This window comes from Coturnix japonica, chromosome 2 (assembly GCF_054131305.1).
Source record: "Coturnix japonica strain WE chromosome 2, WE-NBRP24, whole genome shotgun sequence".
NCBI lineage: Eukaryota > Metazoa > Chordata > Aves > Galliformes > Phasianidae > Coturnix > Coturnix japonica.
The window spans coordinates 115482889-115509754 of NC_140664.1; the positions used below are offsets into that span (position 1 = coordinate 115482889).

At 35.8% G+C, this 26866-nt stretch overlaps 1 protein-coding gene across 8 annotated transcripts in view; it reads left to right on the forward strand.

Annotated features, from left to right (window-relative positions):
- The window catches only part of THSD7A (thrombospondin type 1 domain containing 7A), a 257860-nt gene that overhangs the window by 224898 nt on the left and 6096 nt on the right, over window positions 1–26866 (forward strand). For 7 of the 8 annotated variants that reach the window (XM_085538562.1, XM_085538563.1, XM_085538566.1 and 4 more), the window contains one exon: window positions 3746–5139. In XM_085538562.1, the coding sequence (XP_085394688.1) occupies window positions 3746–3957 (212 nt within the window). In that variant the 3' untranslated portion in view covers window positions 3958–5139. Of the gene's footprint in view, window positions 1–3745; window positions 5140–7630; window positions 7637–8025; window positions 8160–8444; window positions 8599–9377; window positions 9520–9948; window positions 10065–18182; window positions 18301–18829; window positions 18976–19497; window positions 19673–20888; window positions 21063–22019; window positions 22116–25833; window positions 25917–26256; window positions 26468–26866 lie in introns of those variants that run through there. The other variant, XM_015853615.3, reaches the window with a different exon arrangement.

The window sequence follows — 26866 nt, forward strand, 5'->3', positions numbered from 1 at the left end:
GTTATACCCTCTCAAGTATGATTAAATCAGTAGGAACAAGACTGAAAACTGAAAAAAAGTCCCCATTTATGTCCTTTCCACATTAGGAGCTATGTACTGCATGTACTGCATCACTAGTCTCATTTGCATGTCTTTTATTTATTATTATTATTATTATTATTATTGTTATTCTCCTATATCAGAGTATACTCTCTCCTCATAAAAATATTTATGGAAGGGTCAAGGTTTACAAGTACCAGAAATATAATAAAATCAGCCCTACCCTAAAGGAAAACAAGCAAACCAACCAACCAACCAAGAGTGTGCATTTTTCAAACTTCCTGAACATCAATTTTCTTTGATTTGCTGGTAATTTCTATGAACTTCTAGAAATGATTATCTTTATTAATCCTAAAATCTTAAGATATGTTGACATTGAGTGTACAGAAGGCATCTGAGGTGATGACATTCTTCAGAGAAACATTTTCTGAAAAGAGGCATTAGAAGAGTAGTAAATGGAGCACAGTATGTCATTTGCAGCATGTAACTTTTAATATTCAGACATCTTTCTTGACTGAAGAAATATCTACAAGCAATTTGAATCTGCTTCTGCCTGGTTCCAGGGGAGTCCTGGGGCGTAGCTAAATGCTAAATAGATTGTTAAATTGGAATAGTGAAGTGCCTGAGAGGAAGAAACGGCACCAAAGAATGAGTATGCCAAAAACTTTTTAATGTCAGATATAACAAGGGTCTTTTCATTTTCATTCCACACATTAATTACCTAGAGAATAAAAATCAGATGCCAAATCAGAGTGGTTTTCATTATTATTATTTTATCTTCCTTTGGTCCTCTTTTATTATTTGTGGGAACATTCTTAATTCTGTTCTGCTTTGATACCTGAATAGAATCTTGAGTGAATTTCATTCTGTCTGTGCATTGCCAAGGTATTGCTTTGGGCAGAATGTTTAGTTTATATCTTTTCTCTTTTTTCTTTGTTTTCTCTCCCTGTGTAGTATTTTTCTTCACAATTTTCTTTACTATTTTCTCAGTTATTTACTTTCCCCTTCCATCTACTTGTCTTTATTTACTCTTTCCATTATTCTCCCTTAGTCTTTCCCTTCTCTAAAGGGACATAGAACTATAGTATAATCCTGGTTGGAAGGGAAGCAAAAGGATAATCATGTACAATTCCTGGCTCCACAGTGAAAAACCAAACCATTGTCAAATGTCATTCTGTCAGATTGCCCCTCTGCTGCCATCTGTCACACAGCAACAAAGTGTAATGGAATATGGGTTGGAAGGTTCAACCTCTACTACCGTATCACCAACATAATAAAATAGGAGACATTGCTTTTGGAACAGACTTCATACAGTATATTTAAAGCTCTTTGAATTTGTTTCTTCCATGCAATAAATGCAGATGCAGAGATTTAATGAGTGCTAAATAGTATAACTGTGCTATTGTAGGTTTCTCCAGTACAAAAATTTAAGAAGTTATTTTGAAACTAAATACAACATATTAGAATCTCTAGCAAATTTATAAATAGTCTTAGATTTTCGATTTTCAGGTAGTTCCATTAGATAATAAATATCACTTTACTTTTTTTTTTCTTTTTTTTTTTCTTTTTTTTTCTTTTATTTGCTTCTTTTGACTTTGTTTCTGCTGTGAATTTTCATTCAGTGATTTTTTAATGGTATGCATAAATGGTTTTGTATAGCACCTAAGAAAGCGTTTTGAATGCTAACTTCTGATGAAGTTACAGAGCTCAATATTTATGATGTAAAAGTTCATTGTAAAGTAGGACTTTGCAGTCAAATACCTCTGATTTCCAAGACTAATTCAGAGATATAAGTTAAGGTGAAATGTAATCAGTTTTGTATCTACTGCTGCAAGGCAAACTGTGTCACCAGCTCTGGTTTGCAGTGATGTGATCTTCAAAAACATATTTTGTCTAACATCTTTCATACAATATCACTGTGTACCTTTCATACAACATTTCATACAATATCACTGAATGAATGGCAAGAGATACTTAATGAGTGTGCTTGTAGTTCAAGATAATGGCATTCTAGCCAAATTAAGGAAGATACATTTAATGAATAGTAGTTCTGCAGTGCTCATATTCAGGAGAGGCTGTGTATATTTAAACTGTTTAAATATCTAGAAGTTATAAACGGAGGAGAACTAGCTCGACTAAAACCATCATCTGAATTTGGCTATAAAATATTTTGACTTTTACAGTATAGAATCATAGAATTACCCCGGTTGGAAAAGACCTTAAAGATCGTCAAGTCCAACCACAGCATAACCATAGTACCCTCACTCTAACAACCCTCTGCTAAATCATATCCCTGAGCACCACATCCAAATGGTTCTTAAACACATCCGGGGATGGCAATTCAACCACCTCCCTGGGGAGCCTATTCCAGTACTTGACTACCCTTTCTGTAAAGAAGAGTTTCCTAACATCCAACCTAAACTTACCCTGGTGTAACTTGAGGCCAATGATTGAGGTATGTTTAAAAAAAAGCCACTTGTGTTTTTTTGTATTTGACACAAATATGTATATAGAAATCAAATTTTTAAGAGTTTTGATTTTTGTACATTACAAGTGAGTGTTCGGCATTGGCTGCTTCAGAAGAGGAGCGATAGCTTTACTTAGAAGTACAAGTTAAAGTTACTAAGATCAGCTCAGATGAAAATGGCAGTGATTTTTTAAAAGTGTTAAAAATTGTATTATGTGAGAAATATATGTAACCATGTGAGTCGTTCGAGAATTGTCTTATCCATGTGAGTATTAATTTTCCATCTGTTTATTAAATATTTTAATTCCCTTTTATATACACTAAGGATTATTTAATTATTAAAGTCAATGTTTTCCAACAGCAAATGTGTTCAAGATATGATACAGGGAAGGGAAGGGGATAGTTCATTAAAGTTTAGGATATTGTTGTAGTATAAATACTGCAAAGGCCAACTATTTTGCTAAGGTTTTGTATCTTCTGCTGTAAATATTGGCATAAATGACACACTTCATAGAGCTGTGGCATATGTTGCTTTTAAAAAAAGACATTTTCACTTACTTGGTGAATTGAGGCTTCATGTTACTCCCCACAGACCATGTTCTTCCCCTTTCCAGCCTCTCAGGGCTGATGACTTATCCAAACCCAACATCTGCTTTTCCATTCAGAGCAATTATTCAGTGTGTTAGTGGGGGCAGATGGTTGTTAATCGGCAGATCATTAATGTGGCAGACCACTCTCTCTTTCTAGCCTTAGAAAGGTCACAAGGTGTTAAGTTCCCTTGCTCTGTGCTGACAAGAGATGAATTTTTTCATTCAGTTTGATAGATATATATATTTAATAACTGCAGCTTACTTTTTACATTTATGGAAGAGGCTTTTAATTAAAACTACTTTTATTAAAAAATGAATTGTTTCATGGTATAAGAATGATAAAACAAGGGATGGGTTAGAGTCAATTATGCTGTTGCTGTCAGAAATTTTGAATACTGAAATCTGATGGATGTGAATCATAATCGGATAGCAGTGAGGATGCTCAGCTATTACTCTATCACAGTCTCCAGAAAATACGTGTCAATTTTCAGCAGAATTTAATTTAGCCCTAATGATGAAGAAATCTCTCTATTCACACAGTCCTGTCAAGTCAAACTTTGGACAATCTAAATGAATTAGACTAGGGCTTCAGGGAGACATGGCAGGATGACATGCTGAAGAGATTTCACTTTCTTTTCCATTCACACAGGTTATATTGAGGAAGCCTGTATTATTCCATGTCCCTCTGACTGCAAGCTCAGTGAGTGGTCCAATTGGTCTCGCTGTAGTAAATCCTGTGGAAGTGGGGTAAAAGTTCGGTCAAAATGGCTCCGTGAAAAACCCTACAATGGTGGAAGACCCTGTCCCAAGCTAGATCATGTCAATCAGGTAATTTTATTTACATATAGATTATTGATGTAGTTTTTCCATACCTCAGAAAACCCTTTTAGCTGTATTATTGTTGTTTGGGGGTTTTTGATTGTTTGTTTGTTTTTTAATTTTAAAAAGCTACACAAATATGGGGCAGATGCATGTAGATTGAGATTGCTTAAATTTCCTCAGCTGGTGCAGGACCTGCCTTCATTGTTCAATCATCTGCAGGAGTTTAGTACTTAATCTGAACTATAGAGTAGAGTCGATAAAATATTATTTAATGTAGATGCTGAAGATCTTGTGTCTGAAGATAATAATCTGGCTGCCCAAACTGGTTCCTGTTCAAATGATACTAAGCTAGGACACATGATCCTAGAGCATACTGGGAGTGCTTTGATGAGAAATGAATGTGTAGTCTGTGGGAATAAATTTAGCACTAATCTAAATCAAACCCCTGATGTCCATGTTCTTCCTGTTTGCTTGAAGAGTTTTATGCAGGAAAAAAAAAAAAAAAAAGCTTTTAAATTAACTTGCAATTTTTGAAGTCAATTTATATTAATATTGTTGTTGAATTTAATTTACTTTGCATAGGCATGTTGAATGACCACATGATCTTTCCTATAAATATCTAGAAATAGGAAAAAATATGATGTCAATATACATTTGAATAAAATGCATGTAGTTATCATTTCAGCATTTTGCTAGCACAGAGTGAAATGGCTTGTTGATCTAATTTTCTACTATAGGGAATATAATTAGTTTTAATTTATAAAATATCTATTCAACTAATGAACTAAGATTGTGATCCAGTCTAGCAAAACAAAAACTAGAATGTGTGTTGCTGAATTTTAGCCCATAAAAATCATTTAGATTAGGAAGAATATGTTTCAACAGGAAAAAACATATAGTCTATACAAAAATATTTCTCTTTCTTTAATACTCATACAGAACATAACAGACTCATTTTGATTTTGTTAGAGGTCTGATGTCCTCAAATGTGCAACACTATTGCCCTCTACTGGTGTTTTTATTTGTTGCAATGTGGCATTTTTCAAATAATCGTAGATTCATAATATAATTACAGTAAATATATATACATATATATATACACACACATACACACACACATTACTTCATGAGAGAGTTACACACATAGTATAGTAATGTCAAAGAGTTCAGAGGATATGTCTTTCAATTTAAAATACATTCATTGTCTGGACATCTCAGAAATATTCAAGGAATGTGCCTACATTCTAATTACCAAGGAGCAACAGGTTAGTTAATTAATCTAAATACAGTCCAATATTCATTTGTCTGGAAAACAGCTGAAACTTCAGAATATTTATTTCATATAATTGATATTATATGTATATACAAATATATAAAATATCATTATATGCATACATACACAATATAGTGGTTAGATTGGGTCTTTGGAGGCCTTAGATATAGGGGATATGATGTAGAGAGAGATTATACTGTAGGTAGAGGGCTGAGAAATATGATATCTGAGGAAAGCTTGCAATAGATAGTCTAGCTCATGGACAAGAAGATGGTAGGGATCATGCTGGCAGTCTACTTGCATGAACGTGAAAGGCTCTATTAAAGGAGGAGGAAATAGTCTATCTTCCATGACCATCATGAATAGGATAAAAAGCAGTAGGCTTAGAATGCTGCAATCAGTTTTGGGTTAAGCCTTGGGGAAATTTTCTAATGGTAAGACTAGTGAAGTGTGGAAATGAAGTGCTTAAGATGTTGTTATGTTTTAAGAGCTGGTTACTCAACATCAATCAGGGCTAACGAATGCATGACTCTTTTGGTGGGGACTGAACACAGTGAATGGAAGATGTCTCATTTAGCCTGCTTTCTTCCATGTACTCCTGGGTCATGCATGCTGGAGTGGCTCCCAAACCATGCTTCAGCTGAATGCAGTTTACTCTGCATTCTGTGAGGTTAAATGTCATAGTAATATGACATGGCAATATACAGTCAGGATTATTGTAAGATTGCATCAGTGGCCTTCAGAGGATTTCGAGTGAAAATGCTAATCTGAGATTGCTAGAGGAAACAAAAGTATAAGGGCATCGCTCCCATTCTTGCCTCCAGGTATTATTTTCTCAGTCATCCAGTGGATGGGTATGCATTCCTTACACTAAATGGTTGTTGTGACATGCAGTCATAGTTACAGAAGTGCAGGTAGGGTTGGGTGAATATCACTAAACACATACATGAATATACAAGTTTTATATATTTTTTCTTATGCCAAGCAGAACCAGATATATGCAGACATTCTCATGAATTAAGGCTTCACTGTTTTCATGTTGGAAATCCTGAACAAAACAAATAAAGTGCCTCCTCTCAGGCACTTTATGAGAAGAGCAAATTTAAGATCATCTGATGAGGCTAAATGTCTGTAAGTCTATGGGGCCAAAAGACATGCATGCCAGGGTCCTGAAGAAGCTGGCTGATGTAGTTGCCAAGCTGTTGTCCATCATGTTCCAGCTGTCAGGTGAAGACCCAGGTGAATGGAAAAAGGGAAACATCAGTCCCATTTTTAAGAAAGAGGGAAATGAAGACCAAGGGAACTAAAGGCATGTGAGCCTCATGTCTGTGCCTGGGAGGATCCTGAAATAGATCTTCCTGGGAGCTATCCTAAGGCGCATGTGGGATGAGAGCCGAGTGCGGCTTCACCAAAGGAAGGTCATGCCTGACCTTCTGGTGGCTTTCTATGATGGAGTGATGGTATTGCTGACAAAAGAATGACAATAAATGCCATTTTCCTGGACTTGTGTAAGGCCTTTGAGGCTGTCTCACATCCTTATGTCTAACTTGGAAATATATGGATTTTAAGGATGGACTGTTCAGTGGATGAAGAGTTTGTTGGTGTCAGTGTTTTACAGGCTGGTTCTACCCAGTTCCATGACTAGTGGGGTGGAGGGATTTTACAAAATCTGCACCTCCAGAAAAAGGAATCAAGGGACCCGAAAATAATTTAAAACATCAGCAATGATCTGAGGAGAAACAGTGCACTACATGATGTTATGATGTGGAATACCAGTAACCAAAAGTCATAAAACCATGACAGTTGGATTATCACAGCCATAAGGTCATGGTCAACAGCTTTATGTCCAGGTGCATCTACACCACTGATCTTCACACCTGACTTAGTGCCTGCATAGTTCACAGAAGGCACAGATGCACTGACTACTGTGGTTTTCTTGTATTTAGGCTGTTACACTGCATAGTGATATCTCTGATTCTTTGCACATTCATTGTTCTGTGGATTTTGTTTGTGATTGTAGGTTCATAAACCAACAGTTCTGCTTTTCCATCAAAATAGTGTTCCTGAATTGAATGTTGTCTTATTTAAAACAGAGTTTTGGATTCTCTAGAAATTCTTGTTGTGCTCTCCTGACACCCAGGATGACATGTGGCTGATAAAAGCCAATTTAGAAGCAAAGATCTTTAATCTGTGAGATAATTGCTAGTAGTTATGTTTTATAAAATTCTATTTTCTTCTAAATAAAACATCTTCAAAATGCCTCAAAAATAAGGAAAATCCAAGAGGAAAAAAAATGATGTGATTTGCTTATCAGAAGTCACAGAGTATTGTTTGTAAGGTAAACAAAATAAATGCTTTTTATGTACCTATGTTTAACTCTAATCATTCTTTTTCTCTCTGTTTTTTTTTCTCTTGGGTTCATGAAAATACTTTCTTCAGGCTCAGGTAAGAGATTCTAAAACAGTGAAATAACCTTAACGAGGGCTTCCTGATACTGCTTCAGTACATACATTGTCTGCCTTTATTTTTTTTTCCTAAAAGAAAACATACATAAAATTTAAATATAAATTACTATTCAAGATGCTATTCAAAGTCTGTTGTCAAATCCATAAAAAATACTAATGCCAGTATTCTTGTAAATTTCCATCAAGTATTTTATCAATATCATTATTACAACCTTTAAAACGGCAAGTTCTATACATGTCAAATTAATTACATTTGTTATTCTTATCAGATAGATCATAAACTTTTTTTTGCTTATATGTCAGCATAATCTCTGTTGCATATTTATCTTGATTGTATGCAACAAAACTGACACTCAGTGTGGATTCCAGGTATATGAGGTAGTCCCATGCCACAGTGACTGCAGCCAATACATATGGGTTACTGAGCCCTGGAGTGTCTGCAAGGTGACCAATGTGGACTTGAAAGAGAACTGTGGAGAAGGTGTTCAAACAAGGAAAGTCAGGTAAAACAATATTGTTTCTCTTTCAATCTAAAGTACCTCTTGGCACATCACTAACAAGGAACATTTAACTTCTGTGCATTTTGTAATACGGCTGTCATCTGTATAAACAAATATTCTTTTTGTCTCTTTGGCTTTACTTGAGTTTTCACAGATCAGTATTCTTTTACCTCAATCACTTCATTTTTTGTATCCTGACAAAATGTTACAATGCTTTAAAATACTGTGTGATGCAGTCATGCACAAAATCCATGGCAAATGCAGTTTATGTGCAGTTCTTTTTTCCAGATGCATGCTGAACACTGTGGATGGTCCTTCTGACACTGTAGAGGACTACCTGTGTGATCCTGAAGAGATGCCGCTTGGTGCTAGAAAATGCACACTGCCATGTCCTGAAGACTGTGTTATGTCTGAATGGGGATCATGGTCTCGATGTTCATTGGTAAGAAGTGTATTGTATATGAATTATTTTGTTAAGATGCTGAAATGAGCACTGAATACATATGTAAATAACTGTATTTACTGTCATAATTCACACTTAGATGCAAATAAAGGTGTGCAGGTATTTTTCATTCAGTGAAACTGCCCCCAGAAGTTAATCTTCATAAATAAAAATGTCACAAATGGACATTCTTCAGTATGGAGTAGGTTCTGTGTGGTGAAATAACTTCTTCAATGGTTTTTGCCTAGCTTTGGTCCTCTCTGTATCAGAAGATAGCCAATGTATTGAAAATGTTACTATTCTGGAAAGAGAAAAGTTTGTAGTTAAACACATAAAGATAATTTTGTATCTTTTCTCTCCTTCCTGCCAGGAATCTCCAAAGGAAGTGCCAAAAACTTCAATTCAAACTTAAAAAAAGGTTTTAGAACCTCTGAGTATTCAGACTCTGGTACACTGCAGTAGGGCATTTGCAAAATAAGCCTCTAAATATTCAGTTTGAGAATGGAATCATTTCAAAGCACTACACTGAGATATGAACTAATTGGGAAAATACCAAGTTGTTATCCAGTTAAAGGTGTTTTCAGCTTGCTTGGTACCAAAGTTAAACAGCAGATTAAAATTTCTTCTGAAGTGAAAAGGAAATGATTTCTCATAGGCAACAACATGAGCCTGTTATTTTAAATTTACATTCAATCAAGAGGTTACTTGAAAGGTTGTTATAATATGGAAAGGTATCAGGGTGCCAAAATATCAAATATGTTTCCAATTTCTCTTTCAAGCCGTGCAATGGAAGCAGTGTCCGTGAAAGGTCATCTGAATCCCTAAGACAACCAATTGAAGGAAAGTCTTGCCCTGCTGCCACTGAGACGGAAGTCTGCACTTTGAACAAAAACTGCTACCACTATGACTACAATGTAACAGGTATTTGTGGTCATATCACCTAGTGACTCATCAGACTATGACTTAGTTCCAACCACCTTGCAGGCCAGTTTTTTCAGCTTTCCATTCTTATCCAGAGTCTCATACTGAGGACTGTTGCAGTCTGTTTGATTTGTACAAAACATTATTGAAGACTTTGCAGCTGGGATGCAGTGCACATGCTCTAACACCAGGAAATTAATTTAATTATCATTTTTTTTATTTCCTCGAAGTCTATGTAGATTGAATTGAATATGAGCTGTGCCTGCTTTCAAAAGCAAGTAGCAGCTGTCTTCCCTCCATGAGAATTGCACGTGTAAAAGTTTCTATGGGGATTATTTTATGTCAACAAAATTAGAATTAAATGAGACATAGGATCATTATGAGTTTTATCTAAGATGTCTGCTACCCTAATGAATTCCTTATTTCCAGACTGGAGTACATGTCAGCTCAGTGAGAAGGCTGTCTGTGGTAATGGAATCAAGACACGGATGCTCGATTGTGTTCGCAGTGATGGCAAATCAGTTGACCTGAAGTACTGTGAAGAGGTGAGTGGGTACCTGTAAGATCTTTTCTAGTGGTGCTAATTAATGCTGAACCAACTACAGTCTACAGAGTATAACCCATCATTGCCAGCTGTTTCACAACACTATTCATGGATTGTTAAGTACCTCTGAAATGAACTGTGCCATCAACAGTGATTTTTATACAATTTCCTTTTAAGTGCCTCCATGAAGGTATGCTAATTATTATGTCCTAAAGGAAATGACTTAGAAACAATAATTAATAAAGTAGAATAAAGGCAATAAATCTTAATCAGTACACTAATCATCATTCTAATTTGATATAATGTCTGTGTGGGGCTTTGGACAGCTGCCAGTATCAATCATTTACTCAGTGTGTTGGAAAATATTTCTCACGTGTCATTCAGCAGCTGGGTTGAATGTTAACTTCTTGTACTCAGCTGTGCAACACAAAATGTACCCAGACTAGTGTGAAAAAATGAGCAGGATGAAGGAAGTATTAATGAAATAGGAGCATGTATAAAGGTTTAGTCAACTGATAAGAACCCTTAAATTTTGAAAGAGCCATATTGCAAATGTTGGAATTAAATTCAAATTCTACAGGACTGTTTTTTCTTGCATTTTTCCATCAGTCTGAGTGTTTTCAGTCACATGGAGATAACAATTTGAGGTAAAATGAGAAAACAACACAAATCTTATCTGTGTTTCTTGATGGGAAGTAATTGAATTTTCTTCAGCTGCTATTCCTTCCTAATCCTGATATCAGAGACAAAATCACTTGCAATGGGGATCTGAGGTAGAGTGCCCTTTGCAGCATCTTTGATACAAACATCTTTTCTCTTGGACCTTCCTGGTGAAGAAGCAGCTAGTTGGTACTTTTCAGGATATAGCTGTAGAAAAAGGAATCTTCTCAGAAGTGGGAGATGTCATGTACTCTAGAGTATGATTTCATAGAATTTCCAAGGTTGGAAAAGACTTTCAAGATCATCCAGTAAGGGTGGAGATTCTCCTTAGCCTCCTCATATTGTTAATATATTTGTGAAAATGTTTTTGTTTTCTGTTACCTGAACAGAGAAGTTTAGTTCAGACCAAGCTTTTACCTTTCCAATTTTCTCCCTGCATATCCTAACCAATTATTTGTACTCTCCCCAAGTTGCTCGTTCCTTCTTATACAGGAGGTATCATCATCATAGTATAATAGTCTCGTGCGGGTTGGAAGGGACCTCAGAGATCATCGAGTCCAACCCCCGGGATTCGAGCCTCTGCGTAGCAGAGCGGCACTTCTACCACTTGCGCCACAGGGGAGATTCGAACTCCGGGCCCCAGGGTTGCAAGGTGGCATTCCTACCACTGCGCCACCGGGGCACACTGGTAGATTCTCTTTTTCTCCTGGAGTCTCAGAATAAGCTCCCTGTTCTTCCCTGCCAGCTTATCTTACAACATAGAGATATCAATCCAACCTGATCTTAGACACCTCCAGGGATGGGGCATCCACAACCTTTTTGGGCAACTTGTTCCAGTACCGCAAAACTCTCACCAAATCTACTCCACATTGGTGAGCACCAGCTCCAGAAACTCTTCACCTCTGGTTGGTCTGTCCAATGTTGAACTAGAAGGTTATCATCACTGAACTCCAGGATTTTTCTGGATTGCTTACAGCTTTCTGTGCTGTCTTGCCAGAAGTTATTTAGGTGGTTAAAGTTCCTCAACAGGATGAGAGCCTGTGAATGTGAAATTTCTTGTAGATGATGCAGGAACTGGCTCCTCCTGCTCAGGTGGCCTGTAGTATATGGTGAAGATGTTGACCAGTCCTGTCCCGAATTTTAAGCCACAGGATCTCAATCTGTGCCTGACTGTTCCTCAGAGGAAACTCCTCACAGTCTACTCACTTCTTAACAATAGGCGGCAACTCACCCACCCCTCCTACCTTGCCTATCCTTTATAAAGGGCTTGTAGCCCTCAATGATAGTATTCAACTTATGCAAATCAGCCAACCATGTTTCTGTGATGTCAATAAGATCAAAGTTTTCTGGGGACATCATGGTTTCTAACTCTCCTTGCTTATTTCCCATGCTATGTGTGTTGGTATAAAGGCATTTCATCTGGGCTTTTGAACACAGTGCCTCCCTTGAGGAGCCTCCCCACAAACCTCTGGGACAAATCTGATGTTTTCCCCCACTGCTTCCTAATGTGAAGCATTCCCTTGCTCTTCTCTGCCTCTCAGCAATATATACCCTTACTACAAAAGCTCTGGTTTAAAGCCCTAGTGGTGAGCCCTGCCAGTTTCCAGCCTAGTATGTTCTTGCCCCTCCTGATCAGTTGTGTCCCATACCAATCAGACATCCTTAGGCCTCCAAGATCCTGGGTTTCTGAACCTACAGGTTCTTTAGCAAAGAGAAGTTTTCAGTTGAGGCTGGTACCTACTTTTGTGCCAAGTTCCTCCTTTGCATGTAGATATTGGGATTATAATCCAATCTAATACTTGATTAATTTATGTCTCAGGAAAAATTTCAGTCTGGTTACCCACCAGCAAGTTTATATGAAATTAATACAGGAATGCATTAATAAATTATTTTAATGTTTCAGAGCACTCAAAACAAAAAACCATTGTTCCTTGTGGGTTTTTTTTTTTTTTTTTTTTTTGTTGTTGTTGTTATTATTAGAGGTAGAAATATTGATTAATTCATACCAGAACATCACAGAAAATATCCATCCACATGAATATCCCATCAAAAATATATATATATACTTCATTAGATTTTTAGAATATATATTTCTTATACCATAAAGCCCTTAAATTATTCCTCTTGTTACCCAAAGAATTTAAGCAACCTTTAAAATCAGTGGTTACTTTTTACGCTGGAACCTCATTGCAGAAAACCTCTGGAGCATTCCTGCTCCAGAAGAAATGAAAGTTTATTGCCTAGAGAACAAACTAGAGCAACAGAGAACTACTTACTGTAAATGACTGGCCAATTGACATTAATGAATTGGAGTTCTCACTTTACAACAGCTGCTGTGACACAGTTTTACTTATTTTTTTATTTGCTGCATTATGTAGAGATACATCCTTGTGTAAAAGATCTGATCCTATTCTCAATCATACTGTTAATACTACATGTTCAATTTTGGATGTGTAAGCAGTGGTACAGCAAGGTCAAAGGCTGATCCAATAAGTGTGAGGAGTAAAAGCTGCTAACCTGATAAACAATAAAGCCAGGCTGTTTCAGTCTTACTAGATCCTTAAGTCTAAAGATGTGAAAGTGAACTCTTGTGACCTTCTGGTTCACAAGAGGAGGGTGTTAAAGAAATTATCAAAACATGTATATGTACTATACACTTTTCACTAATCTAATCACAAATGGTCCTTTAGTTTTGTTTTGTTTTGTGGTTGTTTGGGTTTTTTTGTTTTTGTTTTTGTTTGGTTTTGGAGGGAGCAAGAGGAATCTATTTTTTGCATTATGAAAGCAGTATAGAAATATTGTGTTAAGTTAAAAATGAGCTAGAGAGGTTGATGGTAAAAGAAACACTAAATAATTCTGTAATGAGTTAGCAAATGGAATTTCCCCTGGGCTATCGTAAGATTTTATATCAACTGTATGAATAAAGCAGAAGTTCTACCTAATTTATGTGGATAATTTATGCAGATAAATTTACAGAATTATGATTCTTACTGTCATATGCAAGAAGGGGGGATCAGACTAGCAAAACCTATTCTGATCTCTTAAAAATGAAGGTCTTATTTCCTCGATATGGTTCTTAAAACAAATAAAAACCTTGTAATAAAAAATCCCTTCATTTTGTCCTTTGGCTATCACACTTTTCATATATGAGCATCAGTGTCATCAAAGATTACATTTTCTTTCAAGCTCCCATTTTCTGGCTGTTGCTTTCCTAATACATTCCATGTGATCCTGTGTTTGTTTTGGTCAATCTGATAAGAAGCTAGCCAATCTTCTTGATTACTGCCAGGATAAATTAATTTGTAGGGCTTATTTCCAAGTCCTAGTTATGTTATCATAGTTCCCTTCAAACTCTCAGTGCACAGTAATACTAGTTTACTTGGTCACTAACTTGGAAAAATTGGTGTGTCACAAGTACTCAGATTGTCTTTTTATTATTTGAATATCAAATCACCTCAGACAAGTTAACTCTGGTCATTCTCAGACTTAGGGACTTATTTTTATTTATTTATCTGCAATTAAACATCAGAAAAAACTAGAAACCAACAATTTTGTCTGAATCAGACAGCAAATGCAAAACATTTTGGTTTTTATTGGCAAATAGTCTGTCTGACAGATTGCATGATTAACCTCCTGCAGAGGTTAAACATTCACGTGAAACAAACCTATAAATTAATTTTTGATTATCACAGGATTTATGGTTCATGTTGGTCTGCCTTCCCTGCCAGGTAAAGACAAAAATAAAGGACTCCGTGCTAGTATTCTTAACTTAAGTACTTGCCATTCACACATCATACTATCATAGTCATCATAGTCTCGTGCGGGTTGGAAGGGACCTTAGAGATCATCGAGTCCAGCCCCCGGGGATTTGAGCCTCTGTGCAGCAGAGCAGCACTTCTACCACTTGCGCCACAGGGGGGATTCGAACCCAGGGCCTCCGGTGTTGCAACGCGGCATTCCTACCACTTGCGCCACTGGGGCACACAAGAAACCACAACTCATCTATAATTTGTCCAGCAACCTTTTCATATAATGTTTCCAATTTTTTTGCCAACCACATTTTCTAAGATCTACACTGTGAACTCTGATTCATCAGACAAAGGAAAGAGAGGGATGAAAAAAGAATATGGGATTAATGTCAAATTAGAGCAGACTAATTGTTCCTCAGATCCATTTCAGCAGCAAATCACTGTCTAACACATGCAGCTGGCAGATCCCTTGGGGTAGTTTGGCCTTCAGCTTCTCCTCTTGGGCTTTTGCTTCTCTGGCTGCCAAGGTCATTCCTGTTCTCTCTAGATGAGAAGGTCAGTCCTGAAAGAGAACAGTCGTGTTCACACGTTTGCCATAAATCAGTGCAGTAGATTTTGAGCCTTTGGTCAGAAGATTTGACCCAAAAGCAGACTTTAAAGACTATTTTATGGTTTCCTAATTATCCAAATTCCAGATGACCCAAAAGTTTCTGATGTTGATGTGTGCAGTAGCTGTTAAATCAGGTTTACACTGTGATACAGCAAAAAGCCATGAACTCATTCTTTGATGTGTAAAGTAGAGGTCTAAAATCTCATTTGTCTCAATACACAGTACTGCAAAGGCAAATTTAAGACTTGGTGAATCTACCAGGATAAGACATTTCCAGTATCTGTGGTAGTTTATTTATGAAATGTATGCTAATGTTGTACCTAATTATTGCTTTATGCTTGCATTTAAGTAGGAAATTGTGAGTTTATTTCCTTTTTAAAGGCTTAACTGCTAGTTTCATGCCATTAACCTTTGTATTGTTAAAATTAATAGGTTTTGAAAAGCCTAGTTGGCTTTTTTAAAGGAAAAACAACACATGGCAGGATTTATCTTAAAGATAGTGGTAGCCTTCTGGAATTCTGAAAGGTCTCAGTGATGATCAAGGGTCACTGATAAAAGCCAGTGGATAGGAGTGTCTTTCATGCTGGAAAACTGCAGATCTCTTCACGTTAGCAGAATTGATTTTCCTTCACATTTTATATCATGTATTTTACAATTCATTTTGAAGCTATGCAGGTTGCAGGGATTTTTATTGTCATGCTAATATTTATGCCACCAGTTTTATTCCATCTTGTGTCATATATTCTCATGTGTATTAGCCAGAATATCTCTTCCTCCTTGACTGGAGAATATCTGGAGCACAGGAGTTTAGAACATAGAAACATAGTTTAGCACAGAGTTTAGTACATAAAAATGGCTTTACAAAATTAGACTGAAGACCCATACAGACCATTGTCTCTAAGCACAGGCTGGCACTTCCCTGAGAGGGCTGCATCATTTTTTAGTGTTTCACTGAATTCGGCCCCTAGAACTTCATACAGAACCTATGTTTGGGAGAACATGTGAGTCTGTTCCCACATCCCCTTCTTTCGTTCTTCTCCACTATGTGCAGCTTTTATATCAAAGGTACTGGTGATATCTTCTTATTGTACAAAAAAGTGTTGGTTTTTTTGTTTTTGTTTTGTTTTATTTTGTTTTGTTTTCTTTCAGAAAAACATATATTGATGTATTTTTTTAAGAACAAAACATTGTTGACAGTGTCAATGTCATGTCATTGTTTTTGTGGATGGTGTTATTGTATGTAATAAGAATAGTTTTGAACTCAGCTCCTAGCATCAGTTGCTAAGCAATACTAATTTCAGAATGACATTTTCTATGGCAGAGGCAGATTTGAAATGCATTAAATTGTTAATTTTGGAATACTCCTATTTCAAAATACTTTAATAACACTTAGATTGCTTTGTTCCTTACTTATTGTATAGTTGAAGACGATGGGGCCTCCAACTGCATAATGCACTGATAATTTAAGACAAGTCAGAGAGAAGATTTATCAACTGTGATCAGAGCTGCAGAACATTTGGACAGCATCTCATTCTTTATGCTGATGTTCTCTGCCAAGTGCTTGCAGAAACTCAACATATGTGCTATTTCAGGAGAAATAAAAAGTTGAAGAAAAACAATCATTCCAGTGTTAAAAAAGCCAGATGTCCATCCTTGGAAGGGAGGGACTGCAGACAACCAATTATCTATTAACAAAGCCTGGGAGGGATTGACTTTTTGAATAGTTTGTTCACTGCCCCAGTTCTGAGAAGGAATCAAATAGAAAATGTGACAATATGGAGAAACAGCTCTTGGTAGAGTCTGTATTAATGGCATACCCAGTGTTATCTTAGCTCAGGAGCAGAAGCTGGAAACAATCAGGATGCTAGGTTTTAGTTGAAAGGAGTGTTCTTTTAGTTAGAATAAACTTCATAGCCAAATGATGGACTCAATGATTCTTGTAGGTCCATTTCAACTTTGGGTATTCAATGATTTTATTATTCTAAATAGTATAAAGTAAAAGTGCAAACTGAAGCCCTCATTTTATAAGCTATTATTTAGAAAATATTTATTTGAAAGAAGATTTCAGAATATATTTAAAAGTCAGTATATGCCTTTAGGACTGTGTTGCCACTGGGACTTTGTTGCATGCTCAAGTGACCAAAAGGGCAAATGACATCCTGGCCTACATACAAGGGAGGTGACTCTGCCCCTCTACTGTGGAGTCCTCAGTATAGGAGAGACTCAGACCTGTTAGAGTGAGTTCAGAAGAGGGCTGCTGACACACAAAAATAATGCAAGGATGCACCATCCTTGGAGACATTCAGGGTTTGACCTAGCTGTAGCTCTCCCTGTTCATTGCAGAGGTGTTGGACTAGAAGACCTTTAAAGGTCCCTTCCAAGTCAAATGATTTCATGATGATTCTATGATGATCAGAAATAGCATGGCCAGTAGGAGTAAGGAAGAGATTGACCCCTTGTACACAGCACTGGTGAGGTCACTACTTGAATATCATGCTTAGTTTCAGGCCCTTCACTACAAGGACATTGAGTGTGTGCAGAGAAGAGTAATGAAGCTTCTGAAATGACCAGAAAACAGGACATATGAGTAGTAAGTGAGGGAACTTCAGTTTTTAGTTTGGAGAAGAGAAGGCTGAAGAGAGACCTCATTGCTCTTTAAAATTACCTGAAAGAAGGTTACAGGAAGAAAACATCTGCCCTTTTTCTCAGGTGATGAGGGACAGTGTGGTAGGAAGGGGTTTAGTTTAGGCACTGACAAAGGTGATAAGGCATAGGAACAAGCTGCCCAGGGAAGTGCTGGAATTCTCATCCTTGCAGGTGTTAAACAGATAGGGATATGGTTTAGTGATGGGATTAATTCCATCAGTTTCATGACTGGACTTGAAGATACTTAGATACTTAAAGATAGTTTCTAACCTAGATTATTCTATGATTTTGTGAAATGAGATTTAAAATATCCTATTATTTTACGTTTTACTTAGGGATTACTTCATGTTTACTTAAAGCTTACTTGTTTCAGATTCATCCTGTCCAAATGCATACTCAGCACTTCTGGCACAGACTGAACATTACATACTAACCATTGGATATTTTCTTCTAGCTTGGTTTGGAAAAGACATGGCAAATGAATATATCCTGTGTGGTGGAATGTCCTGTGAACTGTCAGCTCTCTGACTGGTCATCTTGGTCTGACTGCTCACAAACATGTGGCCTTACAGGTCTGTACGTAATCTTGGAATATTTTAAAGACTGACTTTTCTTTCCCTCCCCTTCCTGTGTTCTTTCCCCTTCCCTTCCCTACACATAATTCTGTATTAACTCAGGGGAAAAACAGCAGCAAACTCCAGATGAGGAGTCAGTATCTCCACAGAACTGCTATAAACTTTTTAGCATCTTCAGAAGGAGTATTTTTCCACAGGCTTCTGAACTGGGAATTTACTACTTTTTTTTTTTTTTTTTTTTTTTTTTTTTTTCCTGTTACAGAAGTAATCTGAAATCCTGATCAGATATCCTCCTTCATGCAGTACTTCATGCTGTACTGAACATAGTGTCTGACTCAGAAAATGTAAAATAAGAAAATCCATGTAACAGGCAAGAGCCAACAGATTTGCTTTACTGTCCAATTTATCAAATATTTAAAAAGTACATTATTCAAACACTATGCTTTTCACCAACGTAGAACCATCTTGAAGAATAAATCAATCTGGCCACTTTCCTATTACCTATATTGCTGTTTCTCATTTGCAGGAAAAATGATCAGAAGAAGGACCATAAATCAACCATTTCAGGGTGATGGGAGGCCTTGTCCTTCTCAGATGGAGCAATTCAAACCCTGTCCAGTAAAGCCTTGTTATCGATGGCAGTATGGTCAATGGTCTGCATGCAAAGTAGAGGTAAAACCCACAATGGACACTGAAATTATGGAGCTCACATATCTAGGCATGTGAGAAATATGCCCAGATATCTGTTTGAAAGCATTGTAATCAGTTTACTTCCGCATATTTTATAGAAAAAATGTGACGATTTATTTTTAGTGTTCATATTTGTCAATGGGTATAACAATGTCCTGCAGACATTCAAAGTTTGATAATTCAGTGACATCTTTGCTAATAACTGAAATCTTGACATAGTAAAAGAATGTATGTGGTAACAGATGAGCATCCTTATTGAAAAATAAAAGCCTCATTGTAGAAGAGATCTTCTCTTAAGCTACTGCCGTGATTGCAATTTAAAAGCACAAGCTAGATCCATACATTAGGAAACAATGGTGAGAGCAGATATATACATATATATATTTTAATTTCAAATGTAAAATCAATGTATTTTTCTTTGTATTTTGGCAAAAAATAATAGAAGATGCAATGATATGTGATGATATGTTCAAACGATATGATATGTATCTCCTCCTTCCCCAGGATGCACAGTGTGGAGAGGGCACAAGAGTGCGGAACATTTCCTGTGTGGTTTTTGATGGATCCACTGAAGACGTAGGCAAAATAGTAGATGAGGAATTCTGTGGAGAAATAGAGCCTATTATAGATGGCAATAAGAAGATGGTACTTGAGGAAACATGCACTGTCCCTTGTCCAGGTAAGTTATTCATATAAACATTACATTTCAAGTTTGTTCGGTTTTCTCTTTTAGATTACAGTTATCAGTGTTCAGGATAAGCCACAGGCAATAAAATATTTTTCACATACTTGAGTGATTGGAAAAATCTACCAAATGACCAACTTTGTTACTCTGGTGGAGGATTCACTACTGCTTACTATTGGATTTAAAATTTTGCTGTGTGTAAACCTGTTCTTCAGCAGTCTCACATTTAGCCAGTAAGAATAATTGCCCTATGGGGATGTGCTAATAATAAGTTCCGGCTAATGTTTCCAAAAATCCCTGCTTGCTTTCCTATTATACATCAGTTCTCCAATTATTCATTTATTCACATGCTTTCCTAATGTTGGCAAATAAAATACCTTCATTAATCAGGCATCTGGTCAACACAGTGCTGATTACATCTTTCATCACAACAGTACAATGTAGCTTTAATTTTTAATAGCTCTCTTTCACTGCAATAATGAGAACTAAGAGGTTTATTAATGAGTCTGTGTATAGCCCATTTCATGCTGCATCTTTTACAAAATGGTCTGTTTATGTTATTTTGAAGGTCTTCCTTAAATTTTCTTTAGTCAGTCTCACTAATTTACCTAATTAGTAGAATTTTATTTTTTATTTTTACTTCATAAAATTACATTTTACAAATCTCTATTATACTACCCTGGAATAAGTGGAATAGACACTTTAATCACTTTCTCATTTCCCAGTCTTACAGAGAATGTATCAGTAGTAGTTTCTACTGTCTGTTTAAAGTGCTTCTGCATGATATGTGACAATCTTTTTAAAATTCAACAATGCTTTTTCTTTCTAGTATCAAAGAGAAGTAATGAATAAGATGTATAAAATTAGCCTACGGCACACAGTGTACAATACCCTAATATTAATTAAATCCAAACAGTGTGTGGAGTGTCATCAGAAACTGAGAATGAGTCTGACCTTATAGGAATGCTACAGAAACCTATCCTGCTTTCCAACAAATAGACTTTTATCTTTATTATTTTCTGACCCACAGAAACTTAGAAAAGCTCAGAATATTATCTTCTCTTTTGTGTAAGTCATGTTTAAAAGTTAGAATGTAAAGAACTAAAGGGAATAATAACAAAAGGATTTGGGCAGTTTTTCTAAGTCCTACTCAGTGACAGAAGCTTTTCACATACATGGATTATCTTTTATCTTCTAATAAAATTTACAGGGGACTGCTATTTGAAAGAGTGGTCAGAATGGAGCCTTTGTCAACTGACCTGTGTTAATGGTGAGGATCTTGGCTTCGGAGGCATACAAGTCCGATCTCGGGCAGTAATCATTCAGGATTTAGAGAATCAACATCTTTGTCCAGAACAAGCTTTGGAAACAAGACCGTGCAGTGGTAAGCACCACAATACACATCACTCTTCCTAAAATAAAAAAGTACAGAAATATAGTATGTTTCTCTTCTTTCTGCTTAGGCTGTCAAAATTAGGAAAATATGGATTTAGTGGGGATAGAAATGCATTTAATTTTTTATTTTTGAAATATCAACTATGTACCAGAAAATCCTGGAAAATTTAACTATTATATGTTTCCACTTTAAACACATTTTAAAATCCTTTTTTAATAATGAAATACCTCTTCAAGGTTCAGGGAAAAAATTAATTGACTTATCTGCTTGATAATTTCTTGATTTAAAAAAGAATATTATGATGCAGAACAAAATTTAGTATCCTATCTGCCCTTTGAATTATTTTTTTTTTCACATGACAATGACTAAAACGTCTGTCTTACTGCTAGTACTGAGCAAAATATCTAAGAAAAAATATTTTCTGTCAATTTAGACACCAGAGATGAATCAAAAAGAAATGTTATTGGGCTACTAAGGTATAGAAAGACTTTGTATTTTATCCCAGACTATATGAAATTTGTAAAGCAGAGTAGAGATGTGAAGCCAAAAACAGCCAACCCCACTTTACCATACACTGGAACAGTAATTAAAGCATAGCTTTACCAAGGAAGAAAGCTGACTCCTAAAAGACTTTTCACAATAGATGGGCCACAACCATTATGAGGTTGCTGGAAGTGTCTGTTTTGTCCATTAACTATGTTGATTTTACTCCACATACACAGTATGTATAAACATTATTATTTAGTGTCCACGAGACATCTGTTCTATTCTGTATGCATATGGTAAGTGCAGACTTCCATGTGTACAGTACACCTTTCTGAGTTGCCGGTTGAAAGAAGGACACCATCAGAGACATTAAACTTAATGTATGCTTTCTACTTGCAGCTAGAGGTAGGCTGAAGTCATGTTGTTGAATCTCTTAAAACGTGAATGTTTTCTGTATAGATGGCCACTGCTATGAATACAAGTGGATGGCAAGCCCATGGAAGGGATCTTCTAGAACTGTGTGGTGCCAAAGGTCAGATGGCTTAAATGTCACAGGTAACTATTTGTTTTACATACACACAAAAGCCTGGAAAATAAGTGGGTAATACATTTCTTTTCCCCCAAAAAGAGAATATTTTTAAAAAATAATCTAATGAAAACACTTCTTCCTGATGCTTGAATCAGTATGTTGATGAGTTGAATCATCATGTCTCTTCATACTAAAGATGTCAGCTCAGTTCCAGAATTATATAGCATGCAACAGTAAAAGTAAATAATAATATTATCTTCTATATTTTACCTGGAATGCTGTGCATTGTGTATTTGTACAGGCATCCATGTATTTCTAAATTTCACATTTCAAGCCCTTTGGCAAAGAGAACTTTTATGTATTAATGTATGATGTATACACAGAGACAGAGACAGATGCAATGCTTGATGATAACAAGCATATATCATATGCATTCTGAAGATTATAACAGATTTTAATAAATATGTTAATATCAATGTGTTACTTTACATCAATGGCATAAATGTATAGCAGGATAGTTCAGTAGACAGTGATTGGATGGAGTTTCATTTGACGTAAACTAAGGTACAAAATGTCTTGTGTCTTGAGTGCATGACTGAGGTGCCTGAATTCAAGAAAATCTTCATACATATCTTATTTGCATGATTTTATTTATCAGAATTAGGAATTATTGCAATCTATGGGATGCATTTATTTTTTAAAATATTCTGATATCAGCCAAGGTGATTATAAACGCACTCTTAATTCCAGCTCCTGTCAGGTCAAAGGGGGAAAGTTCTGATTCATGATGGAATTCATAAGGACTGTCTGCAATGATACTAGAAATTACATCTTCGTATCATTTTTACAGGGTGTTGAAGTAACTTTTGGTAGTACAAAGTCTCTTTTATAAGTGTCATCTTGTGTTGTAAAATTTCTAAAATGCATCATCTTCACATCAGGTGAAACAGGGCATCTTTAAGTCACAATTTTTGTTGATATAAATATATTAAATTATCTATTAAATATCCTAGAAAACTTTAAATCTCTCACATTGGAGATTAAGGCTCTGAGATATTAGAAAGCAAACTACATACATAAATCATGGTCATTCACATATAAATAATAGTTTGTTCTCCTGAATACAGAGCCATGTGATAAATTTAAGTGTACAACTTTGTGTTGCTGGCAGATTTTTCATGATGATCTCTTATATAAGCATAAATAAATGTAAGTGGAACTGATTCTTCTGAAATGAAAGTTCTGGGAGTTTTACATTATTTAACAGGGCCTAATAATTTTTTTCTGATTCTAAGATTTGCTTATTCTTCAAAATTGCTTTAAAATAAATTATAATCTGGCATTTATAAAACATGGACATGCATGAAAAGTAGAAAATAATAACAACAACATTAATAATAAAATTATTCTTGATTACCTAAAGAATATTGTAACAGAGAAACAAGAGTATGGAAATCACCTATTTACTAAGGAAAAGCTATAGATCTATATCTAACCCATTTAGAATACCAGATAAATATGCATTAGCATTACTCAATCTAGAAGAGATGGAAATTGCAAAGCAGATAATAATCTATCAGAAAGACAGATGCTAACAGATCCAAACTGAGATGAGAATGGATGGTTATGGAGGTAAGTTAGCCTCTAAAGACTTACCTTATTAATTTAATTAAATTTCCCTAGTCATATTTATGAAATATTTGAGAATATTTTCACCTCAAAGGAGAAATCCTATATTTCTTGAAAAGAATGGGAATCTAAAAGACTGAGTAATGAAATAAGATAAAAGTTATTTTAAAAAGTGCTAGCTCACATATTTGTCTCCTGAAGCGGTGGAACTTTAGCAGAATACAGTGCCTGCCTTGGCAATTCAATTTCAGGAAAAACATTCCAAGACAAGCAGGCAAGAGAAAGATGGGAAGATTTCCACTTTGAGCATCTTAATAGATTATTGTGTTAACAACAGGAACTAAAACCTAGCATAGATAGATAGGAGAAAATGAATCCATGAAACTTTCTAAATCCTGACAGGACTTCCATGGCAAACTAACCTAGGTTATGTTGTATCTCTTTTAAGAATTTGTTCTGCATGTGTTTTTAGGCTGTGGTACTTTTCTGATTTGAAATGAAGACAGATGGAAAATTTCAGACACTGTTCCCATGCAGTTCAAAACTATGTTTTTGATATATTCATGATTTATTTCAAAGAAAACGTTTGAAGTTCTGTGAGAACTTCTCTGCACGAAGTATACAATTATGAAGCAGACTGTATAATTATATATTATATATATATAAATAATACAAAGCATTTTTTAGCATGGTTTGTATAAACTGTAGTATTGAAAAGCTCAAAGTGGTAGATACACATTTATGATTGATTTGAGTGGAAGTTACTTAATTTGATCAAGAATCAACTTATATGTATGATGACTGTATTATAATATATATATATAATGATGACCAATATAATGATGACTATTTTTTTTATGCCTTCTTGTTGCACATCTGACTCTAAGATAGTGTGTCTAAATTGAGATATTGTTATCGTGAGTCCTGTTCCTATTTTAAGGCCTTTATTTATTTACTTGTACAATATTATCATGCTGAATGGTTGTTTTTTACTTGAAGGTGTTCTTTCCTACGGGCGATGAAGCTACTATTTCCTTCTTCAGCTTGCTTGGATGACTGATACTTTATTACATAGATTCTCACAGGCATGTGATTTATATGCTAGGCTGCACAATTTTCCTTTCTGGGGTGAGAAAAACTGATGGCAACCAGCAGGGTTTATTTTGTTCCTCATCAGCCATCCTGTTAACAATTTGATCTATATAACCACATCTAACTGCATCTGCTATGATTGTGACCAATGTCAGCTATCAGGATTTCATCATCATATCACACCAGTATAAAAATATAGTTAATTTGGGAGATGCAAGATAAGATGTCCTGTTGCAATATAAATGTTAAAGTATGTACTGCTTATCTTTCTGAAAGATGAAGGGAAACTCAGATAGATACAGTCAAACTGATTCTAAATATATTTTGAACTCAACCTGGCTGAAATGATAGTGAAAGCCTGATTGTATATATTGGTCCATAACAATAACTGCACTTTAAGTAAAGATGTAGGAATGAGAACTACGGCAGTATAGAAAGGAAAGATATACTGACAACTACTTTCTATCAAAGCATTCAGTATATGTTCTTCACTTCTGAAAAAGTTCTCTTAGACAAGAGTTGATTGTGGCTTCATAAGAGGCAAAACTATAGCGTGAGTAAAATTAACTAATGAACAACTTCATAAAACATAAATTCATAAACTGACATACTTGTTTTCATTTTGTCAGCAAAATGATAGATCAAAAATATGCCCTTATTTTCTTTGTGGCCACAGTTTTAATATGATAGTTAATAGGAGGGCCTTAGGAAACTTAAATCGGTTTCTTCAAGCACAACAAAATATTTACACTTAGTTATTTCACAAAGAGTGAAAAGAAGATCACTTCCCAAATATTAGTTCTCTAAAATGTGAATGACTCGAAATCTCCATGCTATATCCTTATTCTACCAGTGAAAAATACTTAAGACAAATTATCCTTCCCCAAGGATTAAGAGTAGGAGCCTTGAATTCAGTTTAATAATAAAATGGTAATCCGTGGCATACTGTAGGAAACAATGGCATCAGTATTTTCATCAGAGGAGAGGTATTACCATGTCAAAATATGATTTTCTGTCCTACAGGAGGCTGCTTAGTGATGCGCCAACCAGATGTTGACAGGTCATGTAACCCACCATGCAGCCAACCCCACGCATACTGCAGTGAGGTATGTGCTAATGCATCAGAGCATTAAACATCCCCATGAGGGCTTTCCCTTACATCTCTCTGCATTTCAAAGATTGTGACAAAAAATGTATTTTCAGATATTTTTGATCATTACTTTGATATAATCAACCTTAGACTGTTTTCTAATTAACCTCTCAATTAAATGTTGAATAATCTTTATTCATTTGCTATGATACTTCATAAAAATATATGAAGAGGTACTCTCCAGGCTAGCACTCATCAAAACAATCTTCTCTTCTAGTCATCCTTCTTGTTGTGCTTTATAGCCTACAGAAAACTTGTTTTTCTGCTACACAGTGTAAAACACTTGTTCCCTACAGACTAGAACATGCAGTTGTGAAGATGGATATACTGAAGTAATGTCCTCCGATGGCACACTTGAACAGTGCACTCTCATCCCAGTGGTGGTGATTCCCACTATGGAGGACAAAAAGGGAGATGTGAAAACCAGTCGAGCTGTGAACCCTACCCAGCCCTCTACTAACCAGTCAGGACGAGGAAGGACCTGGTTTCTACAGCCTTTTGGGCCAGGTGAAGTCATGCAATGAGCAGTTTATAGTGCTAACTACTTCTGCAGGGCCTGGCATTCATGTATTTGTGATGACAAGGAAAAGAAGAAAAATCCTTAAGTGCTCATTTAAGAAGACAAAGACCTGTCTGAAAACAGAAAAAGAGATAATAGTTAAACTGCTGCCATTTTATGCTAGTCAATCAACATATCTAATGACATTTTGCATTCCAAAAGATTTCTTTTAGTTCCTGATACTTGTTAAAATTCACAGAATCTATTCAAAACACGACTTCAGATGGGCATTAGCAGCGAAAGTGCAAGCTAAGATATTAAATTATGCCACCATAATTGATAATGCCACTGAAAAAGGTATGAAGAGGTGGCACAGAGATCTGTAGAAGATAAATATTTCTTGAAGC